Source organism: Poecilia formosa, unplaced genomic scaffold, assembly GCF_000485575.1.
Source record: "Poecilia formosa unplaced genomic scaffold, Poecilia_formosa-5.1.2 Scaffold195, whole genome shotgun sequence".
Lineage (NCBI taxonomy): Eukaryota > Metazoa > Chordata > Actinopteri > Cyprinodontiformes > Poeciliidae > Poecilia > Poecilia formosa.
The window spans coordinates 81,078-98,160 of NW_006800134.1; the positions used below are offsets into that span (position 1 = coordinate 81,078).

Consider the following 17,083-nt stretch of genomic DNA (forward strand, 5'->3'; position numbering starts at 1 on the left):
AACAGCAAAGATGGATCTGACCACGAACCTCCAACGGCGCTGACGCACAACATAAACTCGCGGCCGCTTACGAGGCGCGAGCCCCAGAAGAGACAGACTGTGATGGATGCCACAGCGGGGTTTTGTCACCTTCTCTGTTCGCCTGCGATCAATTAACTCTAATGAGAACAGTGGGTTTGGACAGAAAGCCTTGTTTATTGTGTTATTGCAGCTCCGCTATAATCACTCAGGAAGTTTGTCTCAGCTGGCCACAGCCACCATAAGGAGCAGCTGAAAGGAGACAGAACCACCTATAAAAGCATATTGGTTTAAACAGCCACTCCCTGTCTATTAGCTCAAAATGACATTTAATGAGGCCTATTAGCTCTGCTCCAAATCTGCACTGTGGCTGCACTCAACTAATGACACCCATAACACACACACACACACACACACACACGCACACACACACACACACACACACACACACACACTCTCTCTCTACTCTCTTGCTTTCCCTGCGAAAAACGCAGCACGGGTAGAAACGCGGGAGATCCGACGCAGACTTTTGCAGATCATATCTGCGAGCACAAGGAGGAAACACACACACACGCACACACACGCACACACACACATGCCTCCACACACTTGGTGAGCTGTTGGGTGCAGTGGCAAACCACAGGGTAACCAAGAGCTGTCAAGCCATTAAGGACAATGCAAGCCACAGAAACCAAGTTAGCCTACTGCTAATAGCGCAGTGGTCAGAGGGACCTGACTAACCACTTACTAAACCCACACACACACACACACACGCACACACACACACACACGCACACGCACACACGTGCACGCTGTAAACCTCACACCACAGATCTTTAAACAAAGCCTCGCTAATATTCATCACTCTGACCACGCAATTAATTAAGTCGACTGCGCAGAGATACGAGGACCATTCGTTCACGGGTGGTCCCACTTTATTCCTCCACAGATATTAGATGGGGAGGGGGAGAGGTGGTGGAGGGAAATCACATCCGTCGGGGCGGGGAGCTGGCGGGTGGTGGGGGGTTGGACTCATATGGCAGCCATAAGGCTCATCAAACACAGGGACAAAATGTCCTTCCTGAAAGACACCCACCACCAGATGAGCTATTAATGAAGGGTCAATAAAACTGCAAAGTGTTAAAGTAACATCAATAAAAGGATCAAAAATGTCCCTTGACTTCTACTTTCCAGACCGGCACACACCGCACGCCTGAAATCGAGGGTTATTGTCGGCCTTATTTTCCAGAAACAACACTGTGTTTTGACAGCAGAGAGCCATAAAGCGCCCGTGTATGTCAAACCCCTGAGACAGCCTACTGTTTCCGCCGTTCCGCTGACCCCTCCCAGCAGGGGCCCGGTGCACTACAGGCCCCCCTAATTACCCGCTCGTTTAACACAAAATAAGAGCTGTAATGGCTGACAAAGCCCACCATGTCTAAATGAAGCGTTCACAGATAGAATCGCACGGTGGGAGACAGCCGCTGCCCCTCGGCTCGAGTGAGCGAGCGCAGAAAACTTTGAAAAAAAAAAAAAAAAAATAGAGTGACGTACATTGCCAAAGTATTTGTCCAGCAGCTCTACATAGCGGTGAATAATCTCCAGGGCTAAAAGCTCATTCTCCTCATGCTCCACGCCCAAACAGAAATATAAGCTTGCATACCTACGAAGAGAACAAAGGCNGCAGGGGAGAGGGCACATGTGTGTTTTGCCACCCTTAGACCTCAGCGTAATGACCCCTGAGAGGGATACGTGTTCTGGCTTTAGTTCTGGGTAAATTATACCACCGGGGTAATTCTGACCACTTAACAGCAAAGCAAAGAGGTTCAGGGGTTATGTGAGATGACAGTCTTTATGATTCAATTACAGAGCCTCGCAAAAAGACTCATACTCTTAAAAGCTAAAGTCTTTCACATTTTAGTCACATTACAACCACTAATTTTGATGCATTTTATTGGGACTTTTATTGTATTTTCTAAACACAAGGTAAGATCTAAAACTGTGTGTTAAAATAAATTCAGCCCATTTCACAATGACACACCTGAACAAAATCCAGTTCAACCAAATCGCTTCAGATCAGCCCAGGTTTGTATAACTGAGGGTGCATTCACACCAGCTCTGTTTAGCCCGTTTTAATCGAACTCCAGTCCTTGTACCTGGAAAGTCTGCAATCGAGTTCTGATGCGGACCAAAGACGTGAACTCTGGTTCGCCTAAAAGCCGAGGTCTCGGTCCGGTTGAAGTGAATTCTGGCGTGAGGTTTGATTGTTTAACGTAAACGCCAAACGAACCGGAGACCGCTCAAAAAGCAGGAAGTGGAGTACGCCGCAGGGCATTCTGGGTAAACACAGCCAAAACAAACACGAGATACTAGCACTAGCAGGAGAAATCTTTTAACAAAGACAAACAAGAAATCCCACAGCCGCTAAAATCTGACTCTACTCCATTTTCGTTTTGTATTTCGTGAAGAAGGAAGTTGCACTTGTGTCTTCTTCAGAAGTTTTCATGTTGTTTCCTTCAGTGTTTCTTGGTGCAGTGCCGCCACAGGCGAGTGGGGAAACACGTTGCTCAAAGGGTTTAGTTGGTTTCACAAAGTGCAGTGTGAAAATGAACCTCACCGGCTCAAAATGCAGCAGCTTTGGTCCCCAGTTGAACCGAGTCTGCCAAACTATCAGGTATGAAAACATCCTGGATTTCTATATGAATGTTCTCCAAAGTCCTCAAGACTTTATTAGCGAACATTTGTGATCAAACAACATCATGAGGGCAGAAAAACACCCGACAGGCCAGGGAGGAAGTAATGGAAATGTTTAAAACAGAGCTACAGCACAAACGAAAATCTGAACAACTAATGCTGCACTGATCCATCATCCAGAAATGAAAGGAGTACGGGCACAACTACAAACCTAGCCAGTCAGTCATGAACTGGATATATCCTGTGGTAAAAAGAGAGCCACTGCAGAAAGTAAGCCATAAGAAGTCCCGTTAGTGTTTGCCAGAAACGATGTAGGGGACCGGGCAGCATTCAGAAAAGACCACAGTTCTGCTTCTTGGCCTGCATGCAAAACGCTGTGTGTGGCTGGAAACTAATGCTGCGCGTCACTCTGAACACACCGCCCCCACGGGAAAACAAGGCGGTGGGAGCATTATGCTGTGGGGATTCCTTTTTCCAGCAGTGGAGGGAAGTAAGTAATAAAGGTCAACACAGAAAAAAAAAAAAAAAACAGTTAGAGGCTGAAATAGAGTTGAATCTCTGCTGGCTAGATCCAAACATTTCCATAAAGTAGAATCTTTGGTACAACTAAAAGTTTTATGTTCAGATGTTCAACAATTTGAGCTACTTTTGATAGGGTTTTAGTCCAACTCACTTGCAGCTGCAACTGAAGCAAGCAGTGGGACTGACTCAGAGGATGCATCGAGATGCACGCCACAGTTTGTTTGTGAATTGTTTTCTCCCGTTTCGCAGTTATGCACAACTACGTATGGGTGCATCAGATAAAATCCCTGCAAACGCAGAAGTTTTTGACTAAAACTTGACAAAATGTGAAAAAAAATCTAAGGGGTTTGTATACTTTTGCAAGACGATGCACGGTATAATTAAGATTTGAATAACTTTTTGTCCCCCTTTCTCACAATAAGTAAAACTCGGAGTCCTCCTGTGCAGTTGCTCGCGTCTCTTTAACTCGGCTCTGGTTTTCCTAAACAAACTCAGTTCCGACTCCCATCTGCTCGCCACCGAGTAATGGGACTTGTTTGAAAGTCCTCTGACGGGGGACAGCAGATGCACAGGAAATGCTTTTGATCAAACACTGGTGCGAAAGGGAGGTGGTGGCGGCGGCGGCGGCGGCGGTGGTGGGGGAAATGAAGTGGGCGTGATTGTGAGAGCATGCGCGCTTCCAGGACAAGCATGTGCCTTTGTCTCGGGGCGCCATGTCTGCGCAGTGCTGACTGTCGGGTGTGCGTGAGGCGTTTTTCTGGCACCGAACGCCGGTTTCCTACAACACTGAGTGATGGTGGTAGTAATCCTACTGTCTCCTGGCTCCTCTGTGTCCTGGTGCCATATGTGACCGTGCAGGCTGGCTGGGTGGGTGGGTGGATTGTTTGTGATGTGATATTGTTCCCTGAGACGCCTTGAGATGAGAATATCGTTTTTTTTTTTTTTTTTTATGAATAGGGAGGAGGGTTGTGGAAACAGCTGCATGCCAGACCAGTTGGCACTGTTGTCTACAGTAAAGTTTTTTTTTTTTCCTCCTCAGTTGTTTTTATGTGGGCCATTAAAAGAAGCTGATGCTAGCACTCTGCTACCCGGACTACCCTTTCAGGAATACTTTGTCTCACGTTTATGTAAGACAGGAAACTGAACATCGGTTCGCCTTTATTTAACTTCCTATCGCTTGTCGGCTTGTGCATGTCAGAACTTTTCAGCTGAAATACCTTAGTGTCTCCCGTCGATTAGCTTTAGCTTTTAGCCGTTGGGCCACTTCTACGGTTTAGTTAAAGCGCAGCTGTTGTTTTCAACATCAAACAGTTCAGTTTGTGAAAACTAGAGGAAATGCTTTGGCTCTTAAAGGATTTGTTCAAGTTCCAGTGGAGTTTTTATCAGAACCGGAAGCAAACGTAGAAAGGCTGATAGCTTGTCAGCTTGCGACTAAGGATCCAGTTGACTTGAGCTGTTTGAAGGAACACCAAAACTACTCACACTATATTAGTGTATTTTATGTCTCCACTCACAAGTTTGTTAAGTTTATAGTTGTTCTTCCAACTAAATGTCTTCCCATCAACAGCTGAGACCATATGAATCAGTTTTCTGGGAGTGGCGTAAACATTTGGATTTAGCGACAACCTGTGGCTAAATAAAGAGGTTTTTTTAAAGAATGATCCAGATTAAAGTAACATTATAGTTGATTGGATAATTTAGCAGAGTAACAAGAATGTTGTCCAATTGAGGAAACCATGAGAAGCAAAAGCCTCTTGCAAAAGTGTAGACGTTCGTAAGCCACTAATGCCGCGTCGTGTGTCAATTCTCTAAATTGTCACAATTAGTTCAAACAATGTCACGTATCGTACCGCTAGCCTTTTTCCTCTCCTCCTTCTCTCTTTCTAAATTTCCTTTTTAGAAATTTAACGACTCAAACTGAACTACAACTTTAATTGCTGAACCCATTTTTACCCGTACATTGCTACTTCATTGCTTCCTACTTCCATTTCTATACTACTTCAAGTTCATGCAGTCAAACCATCAATTTGTCTATCTTTGTAGTTACATAATTTCCTGAATAATAGAAGGAAATAGCCATAAAAATGAAATACTATATTTACATAATATAGCATTATGTTAATAACCTTTAAAGACATCGTACCCTATTTTCATTCATCCTGGTTTGACTTGAAACATGACAGATAAATCGTCTTTGGTCAAACCCAAATGATACCAAACTACCTTCTTCTTGTGAAGTATTAACTTAAATCACACAACCACAGTAATCACTGTCTTACAGCCAACACTGAGTGTAGTAGTAATAATAATAATAATAATAAACACTTTAAATTATCAGGTAGGATATAGCGAACACACCTTGGCTCGTATAAAATGACGCATTCTTGGTACGGAATGTCCTGCAGAGTCTGGTGTTTCCCAACCCTGGCCATCAAGGCACACTGCCCTGCATGTTTTACACGGTTCCTTGCTGAAACATGCCTAATTCAGATGATTGCAGTTCAGTAAAACGTTGTTAATCAGCCATAAATAACACTCCGGTGCGCTGAAGCAGGGAAACACCTACAACATGCAGGGCAGTGTGCCAAGAGGATGAGCATTGGGAAACACCGCTGCAGAGGATGCCCCCCCCAAATCGCACCCTGGGAACATTTGTATGCGAAACCAACAAAAATACCATTTTCATTCCCTCACCGTTTTTTTTTTTGAGAGAGTAAAATGATCAGCATCTAAGCACAGCTGCAACCTAACAGATGTCTCCTGTGAAAGTCTAGATTGTTGATATCGGCTTATAAAACTTTGCATTTGCTGTTTTTTTTTTTTTTTATATATATATTATTGCCAAAATCTAAAGCAGGGGACTGAGAAGTGGAGATAAGAGAAGAAACTGTCAGAGTGGTGGAAGGCTAATAGCCAGTCAAGACTTGGGGACTACAGCTTAGTTGATTTTGGCATCTGATTGTTGTAAAACGGGTGAGAACATTTGGAAACATATTGAGCAACCCCAATCCTGATGTTTGGATTTCACCCCAATCCTGATGTTTGGATTTCATGGTGAATTTGCATCAGATGAATTTTGTTCAAAGATATTCTCAGAGACATGCAGGGAAGGTGGAAGATGATAGGGAAGATGATGCAGGTCCAAGCTGATCAAAACAAAAAACAAAAACAAAAAAAAAAACCGAAAACTGCAAAGAAAAAATTTCCACAAATTTCTATCTGATTCATGTTTCAATGGCAGAGATGCAGGACTGTTTTAACGCCTCAAAAAACTGATTCAGATTCTGTCAATTTTACCATCAAAACATTGCAGGTATTCATTGTCATACCTGCAAACTATCCAACTGAAGAGATCACATTGAGAAGAAGCAACCTTTATATGCAAATACGACTATTTTTCCAAAATTTAACTGCGACATGACATCTGATCACGAGTAAGAGAACTATTCCTAATAATTTCACCGAGTATCAGTTGGGAAAAAGAAATCAGCAATTCCCCCTTTCAGATTTAAAAGCAGATCCACGATCTGTTCTTGCACTCAAACTTTAAACTGTGGGAAATATAATATAAGCTTGTATTTATTTATTTTTTTAAAATACCTTTCAGTTTTGATTTCCTGTCTTGTCACTCACTGACTCATCTTTCTCAAGACAAACTCAACTGGAAGAAATGTTTTTCGCGCGCTCTGGCATGCTCCCTTACTGTGCTGCGAGTGCATGCATGCATCGGTACTCACTCCTGGGCTCACGCGGTCCGTCCACGGTGACCTTTATGGCTCGGTGGTACGTGGCCACTTGCGGTGGGTTGGTGAATACCGTGATTGTCAGTGTGAAGCTCTTGCCTGTGGTGACATCAAAGAAGATCAAAGGATATGCCATCTGCAAAGACAATGTCTGGCATTTATCTCTAAAACCATTCCTAAGTCACGAGTGTCACAGCGATCACGTTACAAGGAGATGTTGGCCTAAAGAGAACGATAACAAAATAACAACATTAAATCAGCTCTGTTTGGGTAAGTGCTCAGTTTAGTTTTGTGGAGTTGCGTCGCAGCAGCCAGCATCTCGTTATCAAGAATCTCTACTGCCGTGTGGGACGGCGAGAGGCATTTTAATAGTCACTTCCTTTCTTGATAATCCCCAGCAGTTGTTGCCTTGGGGCTGAGCGCTTGTCTGTGCAAGCGCGTGTATTCCCATGTTCATGCACGAGGAATGCTGTGAATCATATCACAACAGCCAAGTCAGCAGCTACACTAACTTCTGAGGTATGCAGACGTGCCGCGCAAGCGTGGCTGCAAGTGGGAAACGGGAAAGAGGGGAGAGGGAGGGAGGGACGGAGGAGAGGGAGCAGCTGTCCATTCACTCGCAGCCGTCTGGGCGCACGGACCCTCCCCTCTCTCTTCCACTTTACAACCTCAGTAAACATGGCTCTCAAAGAGATGGACCGGGCAGATAGCAGCGGCGACAGGTGACCCACATACCTCCACGGAGGTGTGATGGGGGGGGAGAGGGAGATGAAAACGTCGCCATCATCCTGTAATCAACATGTAGGCCTGTCGCCATGAACAATAAATCAATCGATCGCGTGACGAATTAAAACGATTGTGGTTTTCTCTCTTTTGTCCCTCTGGATGGTGAAAGTCTTCACTTTGGTGCTGAACTGGCCCTGGTTTTTCTGAAGAACATTTTTTTCCTTACCCAGACTTCAGTCACAGACAATTAGGAATTTTAAATAAAACGTAAAATAAACAGTTAACCGTGACGTCACTCGTAGAATTAAACTGAACAAATCTGCTTTTACGTAATGGACGCATCGCCACCGATACCCGATATAGAATTTTTTTCAATACTGGGACCGACACAGATATTAATATCGGATCGTTGAGCCTCCAGGTAGAAATTGCAGTCTTTTAGCCAAACATAGGGAACTAAAAAAATGACTATCCTGGACAAGGCAGGAAGCTTATGCATAGTGATGACCCTAAACATACAGCCAGAGCTTCAGAGATGGGTTCAGATCGCAGCATTTTCATGTGTTACATGAACATATAACACATCCACACCTTGACCCGACTGAGATTCAAAAATGGCCGTCCACAGGTGCTCTCCTTCCCATCTTCCTTCTACAGGCGGGGAAAGCGGGTGGAGACTTTTACTCTCCCAGAAGACTGGCAGCTGTGACTGCAGTGAAAGGTGGATGCAAAATAAGCATGCCGCACTTTCCAGATGTGATTCCCACTTTATTAAGCCACACTTCATGTCTCATCACAGAAGAAGCACACTGCAGCCTGTAGTTGTGTTGCGCTCGTGTGAAAACGTCAAAGGGATGTGAATGCAGTACCGGTGCTCCTATTATTAGCCAATTCCTGTGGAACACCATTAAGTCCAAAGATCTTGTCAGGAGTATCTGATTCCTCTCTGAATAACCTGCCCCATGCGTCCACGCTATCGTCGTCCGCATCAGGCCTGTAATTATCGATCCCCGTCCGCCCCCGCCTGGCTCCGGCTCCCTCTCTGGCCGTGACTTTTAGCTATCTAACATGCTATCAGTTCTCTCCGTTTGTACTTATCTGTCACCGGAGGGTATTCATTTCAGACACCTCGTATTCCGATCCACCCTCCTGGCTCCTGTGTCACTTCCTGTTGCGAGATTCTGTGTCTCAGCAAAAGCCGCACGAGGAAAGGTTTCCGTGGCAACCGGTCGCGGGCGTCCACGCGACCGCTCTACGCTCATCGACCCGTTTGTTTGTTTTTGTTTTTAACCGACAGCTACCTGTTGCGATCGCTTTAACCGGGGGAGGAGGGCGGGGAGATTCAAAAGGGAAAAAAAACGAACGGAGTGTTCCAGAGAAACGGGGAACGGCTGGGAGCAAGCGGCGAGTGCCAAGCGTCACGACTTGGAAATACGATGATTTACTAACGAGCGATGGGAGCAGCGAGAGATCTGAATTGTTGCTTGGTGATGCCAAGCATTCCAGGAATGTTATTGGACCGAACAGGAGTTTGTTTCACTCCGGCAGCCCGCGGATGTGGGCAGAGAACGATTAGCCACGGGGGGCCTGGAGGGGGGCGGGGGGGACGCAACACTACCCAGCATGTTTACGGACCTGAACCAAGCCGAGGTTATGCAAGGTGAAAGGGGAAAAAAATGGAAAACGGCTTCTTTATTAGAATAAATAAATAAAAACATGAAATATTTTGGATTTCAAGAAGCATCGCCTGCTTATTGTGGATAATTAACTCTAAAGGAGCCGCGTCTTGAGCTTGCAGAAGCGACGTTATTGGCCTCTCTTAAGGATATGGGCTGTGGGATTTAGCCCCTGGAGTTAGGGAGATCATTATGTGGTTGCCACTTTGGGGGAATGTGGCCACTAATCCACACCACTGAGCCCTAATGGCTCCCTGCAGGCTGCGGCAGCGAGCGCCGAGAGAGTCTGAGGCCTCACCTCTGCCGCTGCGGCCCACGAAGCGAAGGTCGTTGAAGCGCGCCACTTGGTTCTTCATCACGCCCGAGGCGTTCCGCAGCTCGGCCGAGTAGTTCTCATCGTTGCCCGCCATGACCGTGACGACCGTCCCGTCGGGTATGTCGCCCAGGGCCACCACCTGTCGAGGAGACGAAGGGGAGGAAATTTTTTAACCACTTTTTCAAATCTGAAAAATATTGAGACATAAAATAAAATAAAGCAATGGAGAAAGGCTTTCTGCTCTCCTTTATTATTTCCCCATCATGCCATCCTCCTCCAAATCATGTTGATGGATGGGTTTTAATTTGTCCCTCTGAAGCGATCTGACAATAAGATAAATGTTATGATGTTAACCATCTTGAGCGTGGAGGCCTTGTGTTATCATTTAGCTTCTTGGACGCGGATAAAAGAGGACGAGCAAAACCCCGCGATAATTACAGAGCCCCCTCGTAATAACGACGGGGGAAATAACACTTATATTTCAGAAAGTTGTCACGTTTAATTCCAAGCCAGAGCCTCAGCTATACATTTCCACTGACGAGGGTCTTTGATCTGTCCTTTGAGTAATACACCGCCTAATTAAAAGGGCCTCCTTTTTTTTTTCTCTTTCTTTTTTTTTTTTAATCGGCGGGATATCAGGGGAAAAAATAAATGACGAGGCTTCAAAAGCCTAAAATGTTAAAAACATTATTCCTGGAGCCGCTTGTTTTTTTTTGTTTTTGTTTTGCTTGTTTATTCCTGAGGCATATTTATTTTTGTTTTTAGACTGTAAAAAACACCAAATAAATCTTGTTGAAAAAGCTGAAATAAAACCTGATGTGTTTGGGTGTTTAAATATGGAGGCGGCAAAAAAAAAAAAAAGGTTATTCTTCATTCTGACACGTTTCTAAAGGATTTAAATTTGATATGATAATTTCAGTGGCTGTCAATGATATTAAAAACTAAATAGGTTTTTGATGTGAAGACATGCAGAGGTTTTCAAAATGTTGCTGTGACAAAACAGTTAAAAATACTCCATCATTGTCACCTTACTTTTCCTAAAGCATATTTAATGAAATGCCAAAGAAGCTGCAGGGATGAAGGAAGTTTTCTCTGGCTGTCTGAAGCTACTGCACCCCCCTCCTCCACCTGTTTCTTCACACTGCCAGCCCACTTCATAGGCTCACAAGAAAGTCTAATAATCAAAATCAAAATGCTGTGCAGATCATCATAACTGTTATTCAAAACTACGCGAAGAGGTGTAATTGTTGCTTTTCTGTTTTAAATAATAATAATAAAAAAACCATTTGACTCCTGTGATACATTTCTACTTTTTCTTTTCAAGATTTTGCATTAAAGCTGTGAAACCACCTCAGAGAAATTATTTTCTTGATGCACAATTTTAAGCATAAGGAGTTAAAATCAACTTATTAATCAGAAAGAAAAAAAAACAAGTGGAGTTATCTTATAAATTAACATAGATGATAATACAAATTATAGAAATAAAATAAAGTGTTGTGGTGACATTTATAGAAACTGGTGCTTTTTCAGTTAATTAAAAAATGATTAACAAATTTCAAAATGAAAAAGGACTATAATACATTTTGGAGCAACCCAATTAATTACAAATGTAGAGGGATTAAAAACATTTGGATAAGTTTAAGTCAACTTTTATTCAGTGTATTTATATAGCAAACAAAAACAACAACAACAACAACAAACATTTTTATCCACAAGTCCAACAAATTACAAAGAATCAAAATTCAGATCAGTTCAGGTCCTACGTGGAATTTAATCATATGTTCGGATTCAAAGACGCATTTTTGGCCTATTTATAACTTAACACATTAAGCTCAAAGTTGAAAGCGGAATGCCACTTGCGGGGCTCCTACTGGGATTCCTTCTAACCGAGCAGCAAAAACACTTTGAGCTCACCTTGAAGGCCACAGGCAGCGTCTTGTTGCACCGCCAGTGGGAGGGCAGGACCGAGCAGAGGAAGTTGGGGCTGTCGGTGCGCACCAGCTCGGCTGGGTGGTCGGCGATGATCTCGGCCATGCTGCGGTTCTCATGCGGGGGACGCAGCCTCGGCACCGCGGCCGCCGCGTCCGGCTGGCCGGCCGGGGAGCTCACGTCGTTCATCTTCCCTGGGACCGGCTGGAGGCTGCTGGACGGCGGACTGAACCTCCGGCTGGCGCTGGGATCTACGGGAATTCGCATCACAACACCGTGGATTAGCGGAAAGGCGCTGCAGAGGGGGGCTCTCTCTCTCTCTTTCTGTCGGGCTCTCTCCGCTTTCTCTCACACTCGCTGCCTCTCGGTTCGGTTGAGCGCTCTAAAACTCTCTCGACTACAAAGCAGACTTTCTCCCGCGGGCGGAAAAAAAAGAAGAAGAAAAAAAAAGCTTTAAGGACGCGTTTTTTCTAAATCGAGAGCTTTTCCAGGGAGGAATCCACGTGCCATAACGCAGGCGCGCGCTCTCACTGTAATAACACCAAATAAATCTCCGAGCGCGCAACTAGGCTATACAGTTAAACCAGACGGTCTAAAAGGTTTTTGTCTGCTTTCGTTTGCTTTAAAAAAAAAAAAAAGTCAAAGCGCTCCTCCAGGTGCGTCATTGAAGTCTTTGTACCAAACAGAAAGGCGCTCTGGAAACCCGCAGGCTATGTACACATAAAGGAAAGTTTCAAAGTGAAAAGATTACGCCTCAACAATACTTAACAAGCCTATTTATAATCCCGCGACGCCTGCAAATTCAACAAATCTTTCTGGAGGTCTTCCGGCCGCGAAGCAGGTTTTGTATATAGGGTTAAAAAGCCTGGGGAAGGGGAGAAAAAAGAAAGAGAGAGAGGCAGAGAGAGAGAGAGAGAGAGAAAAGAAATGATCGCCGGTGAGATGAAGGAGGAGGGAAGGGAAAAAAAAAAAAAAAACGAATCCCGTTTTGCGGCCGTGAATGTGGTTAGTGTTTGGAGGGCCGGGGTTCCCCGTGCGCAGGCGTTTTTGTGGTTTATATAGCCCGAGCGCCCCGGCAATTATTGCGCTGATGCGACTCCAACACGTGGTGTCTGGAGTCAGATCCGCTCCCTCCGCTCTGCGCCGCGATCTATCACGCCTCTAATGCGCTCTGCCCCCCCACACCTCCACACCCACACAACACGGACAATCGTTTTTTGTTCAGCGTCGTCTATGCGCTCTTACACCCCCTCCCCCTCCCCCCCACACACGAGAGGGTTACGCGGCGCGCGTGTAAACCGTAAACGTACCGACATGTCATGTCACCGTTCCCGTGGACCTGGCAGCGCGCTCCTGACGTCGGAGGTGGTCATTTCCAGTCAGACCGTGTTGAGTTACGGCGCTCGACAATGTGCGCCTAACAGCAGCGTCTCGGACTGAGCTCCCATCAAGGGCCGGAGCCACTGAGTCACCGGAGAGCGGTGAGTCAGGTAGGACGCGCAGGAGTAGGGTTTCACTTCGGGCGCAGGGGAGAGCTGCTGCGCAGGTGTAAGCCGAGGTTTAGCTGCAGCAGGTATTCTACCTTTAAGCACCCCCCGTTCCCCCTCCCCCCCACCAACCAACTCTCCATCCAGCAGCCAACCGAGTCTACGAAAGTCACTCGAATTATAAAAAAAAAAAAAAGACTTCACCGGTTTTTCGGGCCGCACACGATGAGCTAAATCAATTACATACGTGTTTCATTAGAAGAAAACGAAACCACATGCACACAACGCCGAAAGATGAAACCTTACGTTATTTTTTTTTAAATTATATATTACGCCCGAGTTTACAATAATATTCTAAAAAAAAAAAAAAAAATTACAAGTTATTTTAATCATGTTTAATTTCTTTCGGCAGGAACAAGAGGAGAAGAAGAAGACGAAGAAAAATGTTCTGAATCTCATTAATTGTCTGACATTTTGGGGGCGGGGGGGTTTCCCCCCCACTTCATTGACACGCTAGAAAGGAAACACGATAATAGAGTGACTCAGATACACAGCAGTGTTGGGTTAAATAAAATAAACTTCATAAGAATTGTAGCTAACAACATAGTGACAATAACATCACAGCAAATCACCCAGAGGCCATGTTTTTCGGTTTGAAAAGGGCTTTTAGATCACTTTTTTTTATTTAAATTAGAAATATGCATTTCAATATTGCACTACAATTGCTACAGCATCCTGTTAAAATTATCTAGCTTGAAATGTAAGAATAAAATTAAATAGGAAAGACACAAATTGATAAAGAAAAAATAAATAAATAATAATAAAAATAAAAACAGGCCATTAAATGATCAGTGGAATGAAATCTAATTTGGAAAAACACCAACTGCACCTTTACACCCACACATCAACATTAAACAAGCATAAGAAAAATATATGTATATATATTTAAATATAAGTGCAGATGCTGTTTGTTGAAAACCACAAAAAAAAATCAAGAAAATGAATAAACAGAATAAAAAAAAATATATAAAAAAAAATCCAGCAAAAACACAAATCTAATATTCACATCAACACAGTAGGCATAAAAAAGTAAAACAAAGAAGAAAATTATAATTATTACTTTTAGTTTAATGTTACATGAGAATGCTGCTCCTCTCATCTTTACTGTAAGCATCATCGAAATAAATGAAAAATAAATACATTAACCATTACTGTAAAAAAAAAAGGACAGGCATCTTTACATCCACATATCGATGTTACACTATTTATTTATTTGATTTTAAGTGAGGATGCTGCCCCTCTCACCTCTACTAGAGGGCATCCTCTACCCTCCGTGAGGCTCTTCATCGCAGCCATCTACCACCACACACCCTCCCAGTCTAATTACCCATCAGTCTCCCAGCGAGACTTTTCTAAGTGCCACATCACACAGCGGCATGTGTATTACCATTCTGTGTTCTCTCTCTCTCTCTCTTTTCTCTTTTTTCCCCCCGCTGCTCCCAAACAGGCTTTTATTGCTCAGAGTCATTGAGACAAAGGCCTTTGATACTGCAGGCCTCTTTCAAAAATAAATTAGACTACTTGGAGGCACAGATGTTAGTTTATTTGGATCCTGTGAGGGGGTTTTGCAGTTTGTTTTCATGTTGTAAAGTTGAACTTGGCTTCAATATTGAAATAATAATAATAAAAAAAGGTTATGTTTCAAAGCTCAAAAAAGTGGTTTCTTGTTTTAAATAGCTTGATGGCCAAGAATATATGTGAACATATATATGTAGTCTGAAAACGGTGAGATGCATCTGGCACCTCGTCGTGAGGATGAGGTGGAGGATGTTTAAAAAAAAAAAAAAAGTGATTGAATTACACTCCCCCCCTCTCGCCGTGCCTCAAACACCAGAAATATGGTTCGCATTGTCAAACATTCTCAAAAGATCAACTAACAAGTTCATGGATGAATAAAAGTGAATAGTAGTAATTAAATCCGTAATAGTCATAAACATGGCCTTTGCAGGAACCGTGGCTGCAGTCATTCCGGCGGAGTTAAATTTCAGCGGGGATAATTTCGCCTGGGCGCATATAGGCTACATGGTGGAGCGACGTGGACGGCCTCCAAGCTCAAATGCAATTTGGGGGAGCACGTCACGGATGGGCTGGAAATCTCCGAGATGAAATATTAACAGCGATTGAGTCTATTTCATGCCATTAGCTCGATCAGATTTATTAGTTTTAATTCTGACATCCAATTCGAGGAGGGATTCAGCTGGGTTTCCAGGTATTAAACCAACTGAAAAACGGTTTTTAATCAGGCATAATATTTTATGCCTATATTTGCTCACGTCCATCCAGTGCCTGTTCGGTTTCTGCCTCCCAGTTCTCCTCACTCCTCCTTTGCTAAGCCAGTCGTGACTTTAGCCCTGACAAGCGCAGCTCATCAAAGAGTGTCTGTCCCATCTGACTCCGCTTTGCTTCCCCCGCTGCACATCCAGCATCTGTCTCCCAGCTCCCGGTAGTACAGGATATGCTGCACATTCACGCAGCGAGGTTCTGCTTTCATGGCAATCGGAGGTATATTGGGCCGAACCCTCCCCCTCCCCCCACCTCCACGTGAGCTTAAAATTCACCGTTTGATGTCCGCGAGAGACAGCAGACAAGTCCCCGTTATTCTTTTATTTTTACTTTTTATGTGCCACAAATATCCTGTTGAATAACATTACTACTTTTCTACCTCGCTCTGGCAGATTTATTCCCCCAAAAAAGGACAAAGAGAAAGCTTTAACATATAAATCTTTTATTTTATTTTTTTTTTACAAGATACCTGACCGATCTTCCTCCTGCATTAACAGCCCCTAACAGGATGCGGTAATGAATCAAGCATGGAGCCGCTCAACCGTGCAGTAGGTCTGCAGCTTGCCTGGCGCGCAGCTGGATCTTCTCCCTCCGCTTTTTTTTGTGTGTGTTTTTCATCTACTGTGTTACACTGGCTTGGAGTCATCGCACAGTAGGAGAAGTCACTAACAGTAGAGAACCACTGCGTGCCGCGTTGAGCGGGGATGTGCGCCGTGTGATTTATGGCAATATTGTATTTCTGCCTCTCAGTTTCGATTATTTGCTTTCTTAAAAAAAAAAAAAAAAAGAAAAGAGCTCCAACTCGCCCGACGCTTTTGTGACTAATTTTCCTGTCGAGATTATCAAACGGGGAGGAAAAGTTTCTGTTGTCGGTCCCGCTCGGAGTGACGCGGCCCCGTGTGAACTGCTAATATGTGCAACCGCTGTCTATTATGTTGACAGCAAGCTAAACAAAGCGGAGAAGTCTCTCTGCTCTGCTTGTGAACGCTCTGATGTTTCAAGGGATCCCTGTAAGTTTGCAATGAACAACTCCTCACTTTGAACAGATGACAGCATGGCACAATGCTGCAGTTCAAGCAGAACGCATGCGACTTATATTTTTTTTTACTTTACTTTGTTTAACCCATTGAGATAACAATGCTTCTAATGCCAGAGTCCATAACAACAACAAAAAAATCATAAATATCCTACCAACAAGAACGGAATCAAAGGAGCAACACTATTCCAGGTTTCCAAGTTAACGATATATAATGTAAGTCCTTCCATCAATGGGGAGCTAATGTTTGAAGAGCAGGTTAGCTTAATTTTGTACATGAGAACCATCAGAAGAACGGTTTCCTACATTTGAATAACATTTACTATTTCGGTTTGTGTTGTTAGTAGTAGTTGCCTGGTCACTGAGCAATTAGCAAACCACACTGGTTTCCAAATGTTGAGCCGAAATTATTTGATTAAATTTTGTTGGATGTCATTCCCAGACCCAAGTTCTCTCTTCAGAGAACACCACGTGCAGTAAGTAGCCAGTTATTTTGTATTTAGCAAACAAATACCGACATAATGAGTACCAACCGCTAAGAAGCAAGCCAAGTGCCACCACAGTTAATGAACTACTGTTCTAAGCGATAAAGA

General features: G+C 43.9%; 1 protein-coding gene across 6 annotated transcripts in view; it reads right to left on the bottom strand.

The window, feature by feature from the left end:
- The window catches only part of LOC103148026 (RUNX family transcription factor 2), a 60,666-nt gene that overhangs the window by 24,452 nt on the left and 19,131 nt on the right, over window positions 1-17,083 (bottom strand). For 4 of the 6 annotated variants that reach the window (XM_016678934.1, XM_016678933.1, XM_007566622.2 and 1 more), the window contains 3 exons: window positions 11,610-11,875; window positions 9,678-9,834; window positions 6,972-7,076 (listed from right to left, as the gene is read on the bottom strand). In XM_016678934.1, coding sequence (XP_016534420.1) covers window positions 6,972-7,076; window positions 9,678-9,834; window positions 11,610-11,875 — 528 coding nt within the window. Of the gene's footprint in view, window positions 1-6,971; window positions 7,077-9,677; window positions 9,835-11,609; window positions 12,817-12,934; window positions 13,142-17,083 lie in introns of those variants that run through there. The other 2 variants (XM_007566623.2, XM_007566625.2) reach the window with 2 other exon arrangements.